We start from the raw sequence: 14,942 nt of genomic DNA, 5'->3' as shown, positions 1-14,942 counted from the left end.
GGTTGCTTTATTGTCCTTTTATTCATAATGTTATAACCGATTGACATTCCCCGGGTTAACTTATGATTGGTCCTGGGTTATTCAGTGTGAGCGGGGCGGGGGTTGACCGGGGCCCAGTTTTGATGGCTCTCCCCCGGTTTTTTCCCTTCTTTGGGGTTTCCTTTAGGGGGGGCGACGGGCACACTGGCAGGGGGGTAGGCCGTAGCCTCTTCAGACGTGCAGGGTGGGGGTCTTTAGTTTCATGTCTTTTTCTTAATTCTATGGCCTTCCTTTCTTTTTTCGCTATTTTTTCTCTGTTCTTGCCCTTTCATGGGTTATCCCTTTTCTTTAGTCTATTAGCTCTCTTCTCTTGCTGCATCTATATTTCGGGTACTTGTTTTATGGCCGACAGGCACGCTGCTAGGGGGGGGGGTAGGCCGTGGCCTCTGCAGAGGTGCAGGGTGGGGGTTGGGAGATGGGTTTTCTGTTTTGTCCTTTTTTAGTTACCATGGGCCTCTTTTTCTCTCCATCTCTTTCTTTCTTATTTCCTTTCCTGCTTTTTCCTCTTTCGGGTCAGTATGGTGGGTCAGTGTGGTGCCCCTTGCTATGTTCGCTCACTGCCGTATTGCAGGTGATACTAGAGTTATCCCACGTTCATGGGGTGGGCAATCACCGGTACGATGTGTGTATATGTATTCAATAATCCTGATAATCTTCTTTATGCACCGGTATTTCGATTGTTTGCTTCGTCGCCATCCTGATGTGATCTGCCCACTCGGTTTCTTTGTTTAATTGAATAGCAACTGATCCTTCATACCCTTAACTTTAAAAATGAACCTTCTTTACTCCTGCGTCTCAGTGATCACGTTTACCTTCTGTGTTGCACGAAATGATTGCTATCTTAGTACTGGTGGACTACTGAGCTGTCGTATATTTTGCGTAAGTGCTGTAAATTGCTGTCGAGGCCGTCCGGGACGGTTGTAGGCCCGTAACTGTATTACTATATTGCACAATAAAGGTTTTCAAAAAAAAAAAAAGAGAGCATGTCTGCATTTAAATCATCCAATGAAAGTGCATCAAGGGTTCTGGAAACAGAAGACGGGATGCGTAGGAGTAAGTGAGGCTGGAGAGTGAAGAGGTGGAAGGAAACGTCTACAGGAGCAGGTGCTAAAGTAGTTCCTGTGTAGGTGGGTGCTATGGTGAAAATCACATTTCCAAGTGATCAGAAAGGTTGGTTGAAGTTTTCTCCATCCATGAGGGAGATTAAAGGCTGATTTAATGTGGTGGACCTTCAGAATGTTGATGAACACGTGGATAACAAAGGATATGAAATCTTAAGAGAAGAAATTAAAGAAGAGAAAGAAAAAGAAATGAAATGTTAAAATGCAGCAAAAAGTGAAACACAAGAAAATGTTTAAGGACTATGGGGTCTTTGTGTATGTTGATTGCAAGGTGTGCAAGTATGAACGTGGTTTGTCATAGAGTGGTTGTGGATTCTAAATAACGTTATGATTTCTAGTGGAGATTGTTGAAAGGGAGCTTCACACAGAATGGATGTGTATAATGCTATGTAGCCTTATGTGTAACTGGAGAACTTGTTTGTGCCAGTGCTTGTTGTCTGAGCATTGTGGAACTGCACATTAAAAAGGCAATTATATTGCCAGCAAAGTGTGTGCTGTGGCAATGTGGGTGGCACCTTCCTTAGAGCCTAGAGTCGTGGAATAAGGATAAACACATCAGAGACACTTGGAAAAGTCTGTCTGGTGATCAATAGGAGATGGTGGCATGTAGCTCCTAGAAACAGAATGACGGAAGGGTTGAGCAATAACCAGATTCCTACTTCCTCTTCACTGGAACTCCTGCGCTGTAACGATCCTCCAGAATCAGTTGTCTGGAGGGGAACTGAAGCAAGCATACCTGTTCGGCGATCTCCTGCCGCCGCAGCTCCAGCATCTTCTGCTGTTCATTGGTATGGTCCATGATATTCTTCCCACCAATCAATAACTTGCTCTCCATCGCCTGCGGAAGATAAACGAGAAGCTTGGTTATGAGCGGTCCATCATTAATGAATGCATGTCGGCTGTCAGCCATTCAAACATGCACAAACATTGAGTATTGCTTACACCAGGCCTTTAACTACCTACAGTATCAACAAGTTTCTGCCTAGCGGCTCAGCAGAGTCCATGCTGTCTGTTGACCCGCAAGGCGCAAACATGTTGATACTGTAGTGGGGTTGGAGTACTTGTTCCCCAATATCCCAAGCCTCATTTTTTTTATACCAAATGGTACCCGATGAAAATAAAACTATACTGGGCTACCACATCAGTTTTTAACTTATTACACAGATCCTAGGTCAGAATAGGTGCCTCCTTGACTTCAGGATGTTGACATGCTGCCATCAAGCGAAGTTTTTGGAGAGCGCAGTGATATCCTATGATGAAGCGTGACACCTGGTAGGTGTGTGAGAATATCCCATCAAACATTTTGTGTCTGTTCAGCAACAGACTGGTAATGATGAGATAATATGTTCTAATATAATTCATCTCACTCGCGTGGCTTTTTGTATATTGGCAGCCAGCTCAGCCTTGAGTCCCTAAGCCTCTGGTTCCACACTGTGGAGATTGTTCATGGTTTTGTTGTTTGATGAGAAACTTACACACACATCAAAAATGTGCAAAAAGAGGTACTGAGCCAATTGCAACGTGTGCTATGTACAACCCTAATGCATGCAATGTAAATATTTGTAGGTAAAAATAAGTGGGTGTGGCAGGCTGCCAGCTAAAATGGCTGAGTGAGAAGAAATCTACTTCACCAACGCCTCCAGGGAACAGAGGCACTTCTTGCAGAACTTTTTATCAACCTCGACTTGTGCTTGTGGCGCAGGCACCACACAATGAGCCCTCTCTTGGCACAAGGATGGTCTCTACAAAGCCTGTCTTGACATCTCCATCTTTGCACCAGTGTGGCTGACGGTGCTGTAGAAATGTGTGTCTGGATTACCCTGAGAGCCACGGATCGTGAGGCGCAGTGAGATAGGTGCTGAGGAGTGATATGATGGCCTGTCCATGCTCAGGAGGGATGAGGCTGGTTCTTTGGGGAAACCTGAAAACCACGTGGAGCAGAAGATCCCTTCAAACAGTAGGCCCATTGTAACTGAAAGCGAGGGCATCATGGGATCTATAGATGAAGAAGGGCACATGGGGTGAGAGGGATAGAAGAATGGAGGTCTAGACACCTTTGACTCAAAGAAAACCTAAGGAAAGAAGCAGTGCACTCAGGGCTTCTGTGGTGGGTGATAGTAGGAGCAGGGGTGCCATTGAAAAAACAACTGAACAGCTCAGCAGTGTTCTTGAGGACTTGTGAGGACCAATGAGGTGAGTTGTGAGGTCGAGTGTCTGGATCTGTCGCATCTATGTAGTATATCCGTCACTGACTATTGAGGCGCTCTGGGTTTTGGTTTATCTGCATGGGGAGAGCACAGTGATCCCTCTTCCCACTTATTTCTCCACTTTTTCTTCGATATGAGGCATGGGCCCGACACCACGTCTCCCACAATCTATTGCTACATTTTCCCGTCCCGATGATCCGTTCCCTTCTGTTGACTTCTTTTTCACAACCAGGATCCACCTTCATTTTATTTTTGTTACTTCTCGTCCGCTCTGTTTTTTTTTTTTTTGGTACCTGTATAATTGCGATTTTAACAGCCTTTGTACTGGTTGAGTGCGTTTCACTGCCGGCCCTGCATTTGGCACATATGATGAATGTGTCCCATTTACAACTCAGAAACGGATATGTCACAATGAGCCCTGCTATGAGTCACAGTGTGAGATCTACAACGCGAGTCACTGAAAACAAGATGCTGTGCATAGGGCTGTGCAAACACTGGGCCTGATTCACAAAAAGCCTCGGCACTCATGGAGGAGGCCCCACAGTCGTGGGGGAGTATCTGCATTTGTGGCAGAGGGCTTGCAGTCGTTGGGCAGTCTTCGAACACTTGGCAGAGGCCCGCAGTTGTGGGGAAGTCTCGACACTCATGGCAGAGGCCCTACAGTCATGGGGGTGTCTCCACGCTTTTGGCAAAGGACCTGCAGTTGTGGGGGAGTATCTGCACTCGTGGTGGAGTCCCTGCAGTTGTGGGGGAGTATCTGCACTTGTGGCGGAGTCCCTGCAGTTGTGGGGGAGTATCTGCACTCGTGGCAGAGGTCCTGCAGTTGTGGGGGAGTATCTGCACTCGTGGCGGAGGTCCTGCAGTTGTGGGGGAGTATCTGCACTCGTGGCAGAGGCCCTGCAGTTGTGGTGGGAGTATCTGCACTTATGGCGGAGGCCCTGCAGTTGTGTGGGAGTATCTGCAGTTGTGGCGGAGGCCCTGCAGTTGTGGGGAAGTATCTGCACTCGTTGCAGAGGCCCGCAGTCATGGGACAGTCTTCGCACTTGTGGCGGAGGCCCTACAGTTGTAGGGGAGTATCTGCACTTGTGGCGGAGGCCCTGCAGGTGTTGGGGAGTATCTGCCCTCGTGGCGGAGGCCCTGCAGTTGTGGGGGAGTATCTGCACTCGTGGCGGAGGTCCTGCAGTTGTGGGGGAGTATCTGCACTCGTGGCAGAGGCCCTGCAGTTGTGGTGGGAGTATCTGCACTTATGGCGGAGGCCCTGCAGTTGTGTGGGAGTATCTGCAGTTGTGGCGGAGGCCCTGCAGTTGTGGGGAAGTATCTGCACTCGTTGCAGAGGCCCGCAGTCATGGGACAGTCTTCGCACTTGTGGCGGAGGCCCTACAGTTGTAGGGGAGTATCTGCACTTGTGGCGGAGGCCCTGCAGTTGTTGGGGAGTATCTGCCCTCGTGGCGGAGGCCCTGCAGTTGTGGGGGAGTATCTGCACTCGTGGCGGAGGTCCTGCAGTTGTGGGGGAGTATCTGCACTCGTGGCGGAGGCCCTGCAGTTGTGGGGGAGTATCTGCACTCGTGGCGGAGGCCCTGCAGTTGTAGGGGAGTATCTGCAAAAGTGGCGGAGGTCCTGCAGTTGTGGGGGAGTATCTGCACAAGTGGCGGAGGTCCTGCAGTTGTGGGGGAGTATCTGCACAAGTGGCGGAGGTCCTGCAGTTGTGGGGGAGTATCTGCACAAGTGGCGGAGGTCCTGCAGTTGTGGGGGAGTATCTGCACTCGTGGCAGAGGCCCTGCAGTTGTAGGGGAGTATCTGCACAAGTGGCGGAGGTCCTGCAGTTGTGGGGGAGTATCTGCACAAGTGGCGGAGGTCCTGCAGTTGTGGGGGAGTATCTGCACAAGTGGCGGAGGTCCTGCAGTTGTGGGGGAGTATCTGCACTCGTGGCAGAGGCCCTGCAGTTGTAGGGGAGTATCTGCACAAGTGGCGGAGGTCCTGCAGTTGTGGGGGAGTATCTGCACTCGTGGCAGAGGCCCTGCAGTTGTAGGGGAGTATCTGCACAAGTGGCGGAGGTCCTGCAGTTGTGGGGGAGTATCTGCACAAGTGGCGGAGGTCCTGCAGTTGTGGGGGAGTATCTGCACAAGTGGCGGAGGTCCTGCAGTTGTGGGGGAGTATCTGCACTCGTGGCAGAGGCCCTGCAGTTGTAGGGGAGTATCTGCACAAGTGGCAGAGGCCCTGCAGTTGTAGGGGAGTATCTGCACAAGTGGCGGAGGTCCTGCAGTTGTGGGGGAGTATCTGCACAAGTGGCGGAGGTCCTGCAGTTGTGGGGGAGTATCTGCACAAGTGGCGGAGGTCCTGCAGTTGTGGGGGAGTATCTGCACTCGTGGCAGAGGCCCTGCAGTTGTAGGGGAGTATCTGCACAAGTGGCGGAGGTCCTGCAGTTGTGGGGGAGTATCTGCACTCGTGGCGGAGGTCCTGCAGTTGTGGTGGAGTATCTGCACTCGTGGCAGAGGCCCGCAGTCATGAGACAGTCTCCGCACTCGTGGCGGAGGCCCTGCAGTTGTGGGGGAGTATCTGCACTCGTGGCAGAGGCCCGCAGTTGTGGGGGAGTATCTGCACTCGTGGCAAAGGACCTGCAGCCATCGGTGGTGGTATCTTCACAATGAGAATTCTCCTAGTGTAGATTCTGCCACGAGTGGAGACTCCCCCACGACTGCGGGGCCTCTGCCACGAGTGTGGCGGCCCTTTGTGAACCAGGCACTGAGCCTTGAACCCAGACGGGTGCAGGCTGAGACGGCCAACAGTGGTGAGGGCCAATGCAGGGAGCCAGGACCGCCTCAAACCAAACATTAAACAAAAGACAACACGAGTGATCCTGGCACCGATGGGTGATGGAGGTCAAAAGAGAAGCAGCGTCTCTGGAAGGAACAGTAGATGCAAAGAAAGAGGATACACGCATCGAGCTCGGAACTGGCTCAAGTTAAACCTTCGAAAGAAGAAATGATGCCGGAGCGGCAGGACAGCCTCAAGAGCACCAGAGAAGAGAGGCGGAGAGTCGGCGGTTCAATTGGGGCCCTGAAGAAACTGACCCACAAGGCCTCATCCTTCGGCTGTTTGTTGAGACATCCTCAGGTGCGCCCCCTGAGGGAATCATACCTGGTTGAGTCCACAGAACAACCCCACTGAGGAGAGGCTCAAGCAGACCACCCAAGAGATGTAATCAAGTCCATTCATCCAGTCAGAGAAAGGGTCAAGAGATCATCAAAGAAACGACCAAAGCACACGACACAGAGCCTGTCAAGATGTATACAGGAGAAGACGGTCACAGCCTGTAACAATGTCATCAGGAGCAGATCATCACAGTCTGTAAAGATGTAATGAAGAGCAGACAGTCTCAGCCTGTAAAGATGTCATAGGGAGCAGACATTATCTCATTGGAAGCAGGCAGTCGCAGCCTGTAAATATGTCAAAGGGAGCAGACACAGCCAGTAAAGATGTCATAGGGAGCGGACAGGCACAGCCTGTAAAGATGTCATAGGGAGCGGACAGTCGCAGCCTGTAAAGATGTCATAGGCAGCAGACAGTATCTCGTTGGAAGCAGGCAGTCGCAGCCTGTAAAGATGTCAGAGGGAGCAGACAGGCACAGCCTGTAAAGAGGTCATAGGGATTACCGATCGGTAAAATTACCGAATCTGTAATTTCTTATGTAGGTAGCACTTTAAACAGTGCTACAGGGCCTTTAGAATTCGGTATTTACCACCTAATATTATTGGGTGGTAAATAACGAATTCCTGTGTACAGGCACATCTGTGCATGTACACCTGTGCCATGTGGCACACATACATGCCTTAAGGGCGCACATGGCACACAAGCCAGAAACAGGGGTGTAACAGGGTGTCAAAGTGACACCCTGTCCCCCTTGGCAATTCGGTATTTTTACCGATTCGGTAATTACCGAATCGGTATTTGCTATTGATTCCTATGGGCTTCAAGGCCCATAGGAATCAATGGCAAATACCGATTCGGTAATTACCGAATCGGTAAATAACGAATCCTACCGATTCGGTAAAAATTACTGAATTTTTACCTACATCTTATTTACCAATTCATAAATACCGAATCGGTAACATTCGGTATTTATGAATCGGTAAATAAGATTTACCTACATCTAGCCCCAGGTGTTTTTTGCACCGATTCTCCCAGGCCCGTGTTGTTTTCGGCTCGGGCGTGGCCATTGCAGCCGGATGTTGTATTCCACACACTGCTCAGCATCACCGCCAGGCCTGGGGCGGCCTCGCTCCGCGGCCTCCGTTATTAATAATTCCAGGGCTGTGTTCAGCTGCAGGGGCCTCTGCTAATGCTCCATTGATCGCGGCCGCCATCTTGCCCCGGGCGCTCACGTCATGAATAATTCCACCGCGGCCCGGGGTCGGAGCCCGGGACAGATGGACAGACGGACCGACGGGCGCCGTGGGATACCCGCGTGCCTTTATTTATAGCGTGCAGAGACGTCTGTGCCTCCCGATGAAATGATCAATTGTAATAAAGCACTTTGAATGGTTGTGTGGTTCGTTGTGGACATTCCTGGAAAAGGAACAGCCTACGAAGAATGGCCGTCGAAGTGTTGCTTTTCTCTAACTTTACTAAATCAGGAGATTTTCCAAACTGTCGAAAGTTTGGTATAAACGGCAGTGGCGCAGAAAAGACGCCAAATCCCCCAAGGATGATGGAGCCCCTGCCGCAGGTTCAGGGGTTAGAGACGGCCATATGGAGGACACCCCTCAAACTCCTGGGCCTCGGTGCCACTGCACCTGCCCCTCCTTTGAGGACACTGATGTGCAGATACATACCTATTAAGTCAGATGTTAAAGATTGAGTACAAATATGGCTCCCAGGTGCGAGACCCATGTATAAATACTGTGTTCACACGCAAAGCAATTCACACTTTCTTTATCAAGCAGTATTTTCAACCAGAAAGTGCAGTCCTAGTTGAATAAAACAGCACGAAAACCATGCTGGAATGACTTTATTAATTGAAAGAACACAATATTAACAAGGGTAAACCCGAAATCCACCCAGAAAAAAATGGGTAGGCAGTATAAGGAATGTTTAACACATTAGATGGCAAGAAGTGTGACCAAAGACCCCTTGGTACTCTCCATAGGGATACAATTTACTCTTCTTAATGCCCTTTATGCTACCAACAGCCCTGTCTCCCTTTAGTCCATTATTAGGTGATAACAGCCTCCCCTTCTCTCTTAAAGCAATCCTTTTGGGTTTACTAAATCACTGTCCTGATGATGGCTCTTTTATTCTTCTGGGTCGAAACACTGTTGCCACTCTGGCAAGTGTAACATCAATTGGAATTATATGTATCTGTGTGTACTGAAGGCATCAATTTGGTTATACAATATAAACTATGCCTATGCTCACATATTAACCTCTTATTTTTTCTAGAGTTCCATCAATATGATTGGTTTAAACACTGACCATGTTTTCACTTTCCTTCATCTTTTTCAGTATAGACCCCTAAAACAAATCTATTAATTGTTGTTAGTTTCCAGGCTGTTGGCATAAGGAATGAATGTGTTGCGTCCATTACAGACACAATGGTGTATTTTACATTAAGTGCTTTGCTAGTCATTGCAATGGTACTGCTGTTTTTCCTTATTTTTTTAGCCACAGGTCTCCGTTGTGAATTACAGCAATGCCGACCCCCATCTTTTATAGTCACTAACCAGGGATACTCGTGGTGTGCACTAAAAACTCCTGTTTATAAAGCACCTCGAGTATTTGGTTTAAGGTCTGCGCTATGAATAGAAGTTTTGATGCTATAGGCCGGTCCCGGCCAAACTTTTTACCACAACCCAATTTTTAGAAGGACAAACTTTCATGACCTGCTTTGACGGACATGAGGCGGGCATTTAAAAAAAAAAATATTAAAGCATTTTACAGCACATTTTTCATTGAATTTGCCTCTAAATTTGCACACACATTCAGTTTTACCAGATACAACTATATAGCGCACAAACGATAATGTGTGGAAATCAGGTTTCATTGAATAGCTACCATTTGTGCCTCACCACGCCAAGGGCCAGAGCTAGGTGGCCATTTACCGGCCTGGTTTTTGGGATGTAGGGGGCCAATTTTACAGAATCGGTAAATTTACAGATTCAGTAAAATACCGAATTGGTATTTTTACAGATTCGGTAACTTCTAGATGTAGGTGGGACTCTTCTGAGTCTCAAAGGCCTTTCAGATTCAGTATTTTACCACCCAATCCAATTAGGTGGTAAAATACCGAATCCAGGTGTGCATGCACATGTGTGCATGCACACCTATGCCATGCGACAGACAGACATGCCCTTAGGGCATGTCTGTGTGCCACATGGCACACATGCCTGTATTTGGGGTGCTAGAGGGTGTCAAAGTGACACCCCCTGCACCCTTGCTGGAATCGGTATTTACCGATTCTGTAAATACCGATTCGGTAATGCCCATTGATTCCTATGGGCTTCAATGCCCATAGGAATCAATGGGCATTACAGAATCGGTATTTACAGAATCGGTAAATACCAAATCTTAACAATTCGTTATTTACCGATTCTGTAATACCTACATCCCCGCCCCCCCCTCTATTTTACCACTTCTTAAATACCGAATCGGTACAATTCGGTATTTAAGAAGTGGTAAAATAAAATTACCTACATCTAGGCCCAAGTCTCTTGATTTATTTTGATTATGATCTTTGTTTACAGCACAATTCAGAATTTAAAAAAAAATACACGGCCCATTTTATCTTTCCGAACTGCTGAATGTGTACAGTTTATTGAAAGGTACTTACATTTTCTTGTGTGTACAAAAAACACAGCCTACAGCCTTTCCTTTCACACTCCCTGTAAACCAGCAAGACTGTCACATTATTCATTTTACTTTTATTTCTCAGACTGCAAAGTGAAAGGAGTTTGTAAACACCAGACCCCATAGTTAACCCCTTGAGCGCTGATGACGGAACCGCTCCGTCATCAGCTGCGGTGGCGCTGTGCTGATGACGGAGCGGTTCCGTCATGGCCCGCCCGCCGCTCATGCGCGGCGCGAATTCCGCGCCTGCGCTGAGCGTTCTATTGAGCGGGCGGGGCCATGACGGAACCGCTCCGTCATAAGCACACCGCAACCGATACTGGTGACGGAGCGGTTCCGTCACCAGCATGCGCCCGCCGCTCTTCCGCCCTGCCCCCTTAGCACTGCGGCGGAATAGCCGCCGCAGTGAAGGGGTTAAGAAACATACACAGCAATTTCTCAGAAGACATAGTCTGACATTTGACCTTTGTGTACGCAGCAAATGTGACGAGATAAATACAGAATTTAAAGGTATCTTTATTTATTGCTTGGACTTTTGCAATTTACCAAAAAATAAAATTGGTTGGGTTGTGACCCACAGTCACAACCCAACCAAATACTTGAGAAATACTGCTATAGATAGTACAGGAAAGTCTTAGCTGTGAGCAGCTAACAATTAGTAACAATTACAGACTAAAAATTGTTACTTTAATCAGAATTCGGCTCCCATTGCTGGTGTCGCACACAGCGGTAGATGTTGTAGAGACGCCGCCGTTGTCCTTTTCTCGCATGCTTACCCTGGGCTGTAAGGGCGCAGGAATGGAGGCGGCCAGCCATCTCACAATATTGATGCCTGCCCTGGGACTGAATACTCAACCGTGAATCTAGTGCTGGTCATGTACTTAACGCCGCGTGAATCGATGGTAGCATGTACTGATCGATACACCAGATCATGAACAGAAAAGTCTTTTCAGTTCCCTCGACGCCTAGGCGTCGCTCTGCTCCACGGCACATTGATGAGGAAGATTTGTGCCGCACGAGGCTGACATTTTCAGCCTCTGTAATGTGTCTCTCTCTACAGGCCGTGAGTGGGATGACATCCTCATGGAAGTCTTAGTGAACGCAGTACCGAGCTCTGACAGGAGGTGTCTCCCAAGGTCTGGGCTTCTCTTCAGGATATTCACTTAAACAGTATCTTGGAATGCCATTTACTGATGTCCGGCCACTGGAATTATGCGACAGGGGAGGACCAAATTATGCAGCAGTGTTGACTAAATTATGCGTTAAGAAAAGGCAAAATATGCGGCACAATGCAGCAAATTTTGTGATAGTATTACTTCATTATTTTGCCATGTTCATATAATTAAGGCTCCCGGTTTTATGGTATTTATTTTTTTGTAATTTCCGTCTGTATTTATCTATATTTACTTTTTTGTCAACTTTATCTGTATTTATCCATATTTATCGTGTTTTGTGAAAAAAGTAAAGCTGGATCTGGTATATTTCCACATTTATTTAAGTAATAAATATGCAGTCACACTTGAATGCCTGTCAGATTTCAATGACAGGAACACCCGCAGAAGATAAATCAGTGCATCGGTATGAAAATATGCACTTTTCAGTATCATAGCTACTGCTATTTAAGCATCTTTACTAAAACTCCTTTTTTTTTTACCCCCTTACCTATCAATCCACACAGTTATTGGCCTGCCAGTCATGGCAAGGTGTATTTAGAATGACTCAAAAAGCAACCCAATTTCCGTTTTTATCCACATTTAAAAACAAATACAGTCAAGAAGATAAATGGTTTTCTGTCTGTATTTATCTGTAAAAATCAGTAAAAACAGAAAACAGGGAGCCTTACATATAATGTAACAGTGTCTCAGAAAAAAAAGCTTTCACCTCATTAGTACCAGTTTAACATCCAAATACAGCAATAAGCAACTGTGCGATGACCAGTCAAACTTTGAGAAGGGTATTCAGCTGCGCAGAAACATTTACCACCATGTTTATAGTATATTTTAATCCGTTTGAGGTGGGTTTTTTTTTTGTTAAAATCTGAAGATTATGCAGCAAATATGACAAATGTATACTTCTGCAGAGAATGCGGCGGCCACAGAATAGCAGAATAATAGCCATTGAGCAAGTAGCGTTGCGTTTTGACAGGATGACGTCACAGGACATAACCTCATTCTACTTTGTCTTAAAAAACGTTTGCTTAAAAATGGCAGCAAGCTCACAACCAGCAATTAACAGTAGCAAAAACGAAGCACAAATGTACTCTGCATAAATCAGTCTCAGATTGGTTAATTGAAGCGTTCCAAGAAGCAACCTCTGCCACTAGCTACATCTCAGCCACGCACAGACCTACAATCATGAGTGTGACCATTACCAAGACTCCGCCAGTCTCAGACCGAGGATATTTAGGGTCAGTCCTCACAAGCACTCAGGAGAGCATCAGGCCAAGACTGAGTGCACGAGGTATCTGGCAGAAAGTAGGCGCCTGGAGGGAAGCTGGCTGCTTTGTGTTACAACCAATTAAAAGAGACCAAGATATCTACGTTGGATTTTTCACGATTGCTTTCTATTTACATTTGCATTGCCTACTCTAATAACTGTATGTGTGCACGGGATTGTTATATGTCATGTTGTACGGTCCCCCTGCACAGATTAAGGGGCAATTAGGGTTTCCCCTTCCCAGTTAGCACCGTACCAATTTGTTAAAATCATACACACACCGACGTCAATAGGCTGAGCGCTACTTCTTCCTAAATGCGAAATCCCTGTTCTCTGGCACGAAAGCTGGGTGGTAGCCTGTGGGTTACAGGAGTATCTGCACATCAGCTCCGCGGGGTGTGAGCACTGAGGAGCCCACTGAGGTACCTCCCTCAGAGCCAGTATTTACAGACCTACCATGGTGATGGAAGTGAGTGAGGCGAGGGTACCTCACTCCTGGCTCAGATCGTCTGTGGCAACAGGAAAAGTAGCCCCAGGTCATTAAGGATCCATTGATATCACTAAAACACTAAAAACCGTGGGAAACACCTCTTAGTCACTGACCCTTTAAGGGCATCTCGAACAATCACCAGCCATAGTTATTCCAGAGGGTTTCTTTCTTCCATGACGTCAGCCGGGGGTTGGAGTTGTGACTTCATTCACCACGCGCTCCTTCAGTGAAAGCAATAGTCAATGCAAGCAATACCTGGCCAATGACCATGTACACTCCCACAGGGGCGCCCAGTGAATGTCCAGGAGGGCACGTTACCCATTAGTGTAGGGCTGGAGGCGCTCAGTTCTGGCACCAGAAGGAGGTAGTGCAGGGAGGCGCACAGAGAAGTTGTAGGGCTTAAGGCGCCTAGAGTCTTCCCAAGGTGGCTGTTATGGCCAAAGCCTGCAGAAGGCCGGCTTCTCAGTCCAAGAGTCCAGGTGCGCTCAGGGCGCTCCCCCACCCTGAGGTGAGGTGTTCTGAGGAAATCAAGAGATCATTTGGGGAATCAGCAGTGGCAGAACAATGATTGAAGATGAGAGTGACTTTGCAATAGGCTCCTTAACACCCCACATGATGGGATTTGTTAACAGTCCCTAAATTACAAAACTGCTCAGAGTAGAAATGACCACGTGCTTTCCAAGGCTGGACCAGGGGTACATCCCCACAGAAATATTTGAAGAAAAATAAAACTGGTTCCAGAGACATTCCATAAATGGGGACCCTTAAGATGATCTGGTGGGTCACAACCGTCCCCAGTATCCAGAAGCCGCGTACCCCCGTAACCGCAAAGACAGGTATCGGTGTCCAAAGTTAAAATATGAGCTGTGGAGAAAGAAATGATGCAAAGCAGAGCCAATAGCAGAGATCAGATGCACCTCCCCGGTAGACTTCACATAGCGCCTGGTTTATTAAGGTCAGTTATAAATATGACTCCAGGAGCCATGATGCTCATGACTGCTGCTGGTGCAGACCCCACGAAGGATCCTGTGACCAAGGATGAAATCCCATCAGCAGAGCGGAGCCGCTTCCCTCTTCTCTCTGCCTTTCCTCCTCTTCTCCTCACTGTCAGGAGTTCCTGTTACTCATGTGACCAGCCTTTGCTGCCTCACTCTTCCAGTATATCACCTGCCTGCTTCCTGATCACTGACCCTTCAAGAATACTGCACCACATATACTGAGCCATCGATGATACTGAACCACTGACAATACTGAGCCTGGGGTGATGCCAAGGCACTGATAATGCCGAGTCACTTATTATAAGGCCTCACTTATATACTGAGCTGCCAAGGATACTGTGCGATAGACTATACTGCTCCCCCAATAAAACCAAGTCTCTCACAAAAGCGAGCCAGTGCTGATACTGAGTGTCTGTCAATCATGCCGCACTGGTGATGATGAAGAGGACCTAGACGGGCATTGCAGCAGGGCCCAGATTGCTTTCCAGAAGGCAGGCCTCGATCTAGCATGGTAAAGTGGACAAAAAAACGATGGTCTGGAATGCAGCACTCAGCAGTTGTGAGTGGCTAAGAATAATTCAAGCATGCCTTCCATCCCCTTGTCGTTTGCTGCAGTGAACGCCCTGGACAGGTATGCCTCGTCGTTGGTCCCCGGATAACCGTGCCGTAGAACTCAAGCTATGCATCACTGGTGAGACCTAATCAGGCCAAAACCGGTCGGGTTGCTTGTGTTCCTATCTAGAGGGGACCTGGCCTGGCAGTTCTAGCTAGACTGTTCCTATTGGAGCAGGGCCAAGACTGATTTGCA

General features: G+C 47.8%; 1 protein-coding gene and 1 long non-coding RNA gene across 3 annotated transcripts in view; one reads left to right on the top strand and one right to left on the bottom strand.

Moving 5' to 3' along the window:
* Positions 1-14,942, bottom strand: part of KIF3C (kinesin family member 3C) — a 320,587-nt gene that overhangs the window by 133,418 nt on the left and 172,227 nt on the right. For both annotated transcript variants that reach the window (XM_086928103.1, XM_086928102.1), the window contains exon 2: positions 1,897-1,998. In XM_086928103.1, the coding sequence (XP_086784229.1) occupies positions 1,897-1,998 (102 nt within the window). The remainder of the gene's footprint in view (positions 1-1,896; positions 1,999-14,942) is intronic.
* Positions 1-14,942, top strand: part of LOC147709592 (uncharacterized) — a 363,282-nt gene that overhangs the window by 307,683 nt on the left and 40,657 nt on the right. The window lies entirely within an intron of this gene.

This window comes from Lissotriton vulgaris, chromosome 6 (assembly GCF_964263255.1).
Source record: "Lissotriton vulgaris chromosome 6, aLisVul1.2, whole genome shotgun sequence".
Classification (NCBI taxonomy): Eukaryota; Metazoa; Chordata; class Amphibia; order Caudata; family Salamandridae; genus Lissotriton; species Lissotriton vulgaris.
The sequence above is the reverse complement of the archived record's forward strand: the minus strand, read 5'-3'. Positions and strand labels throughout refer to the sequence as shown.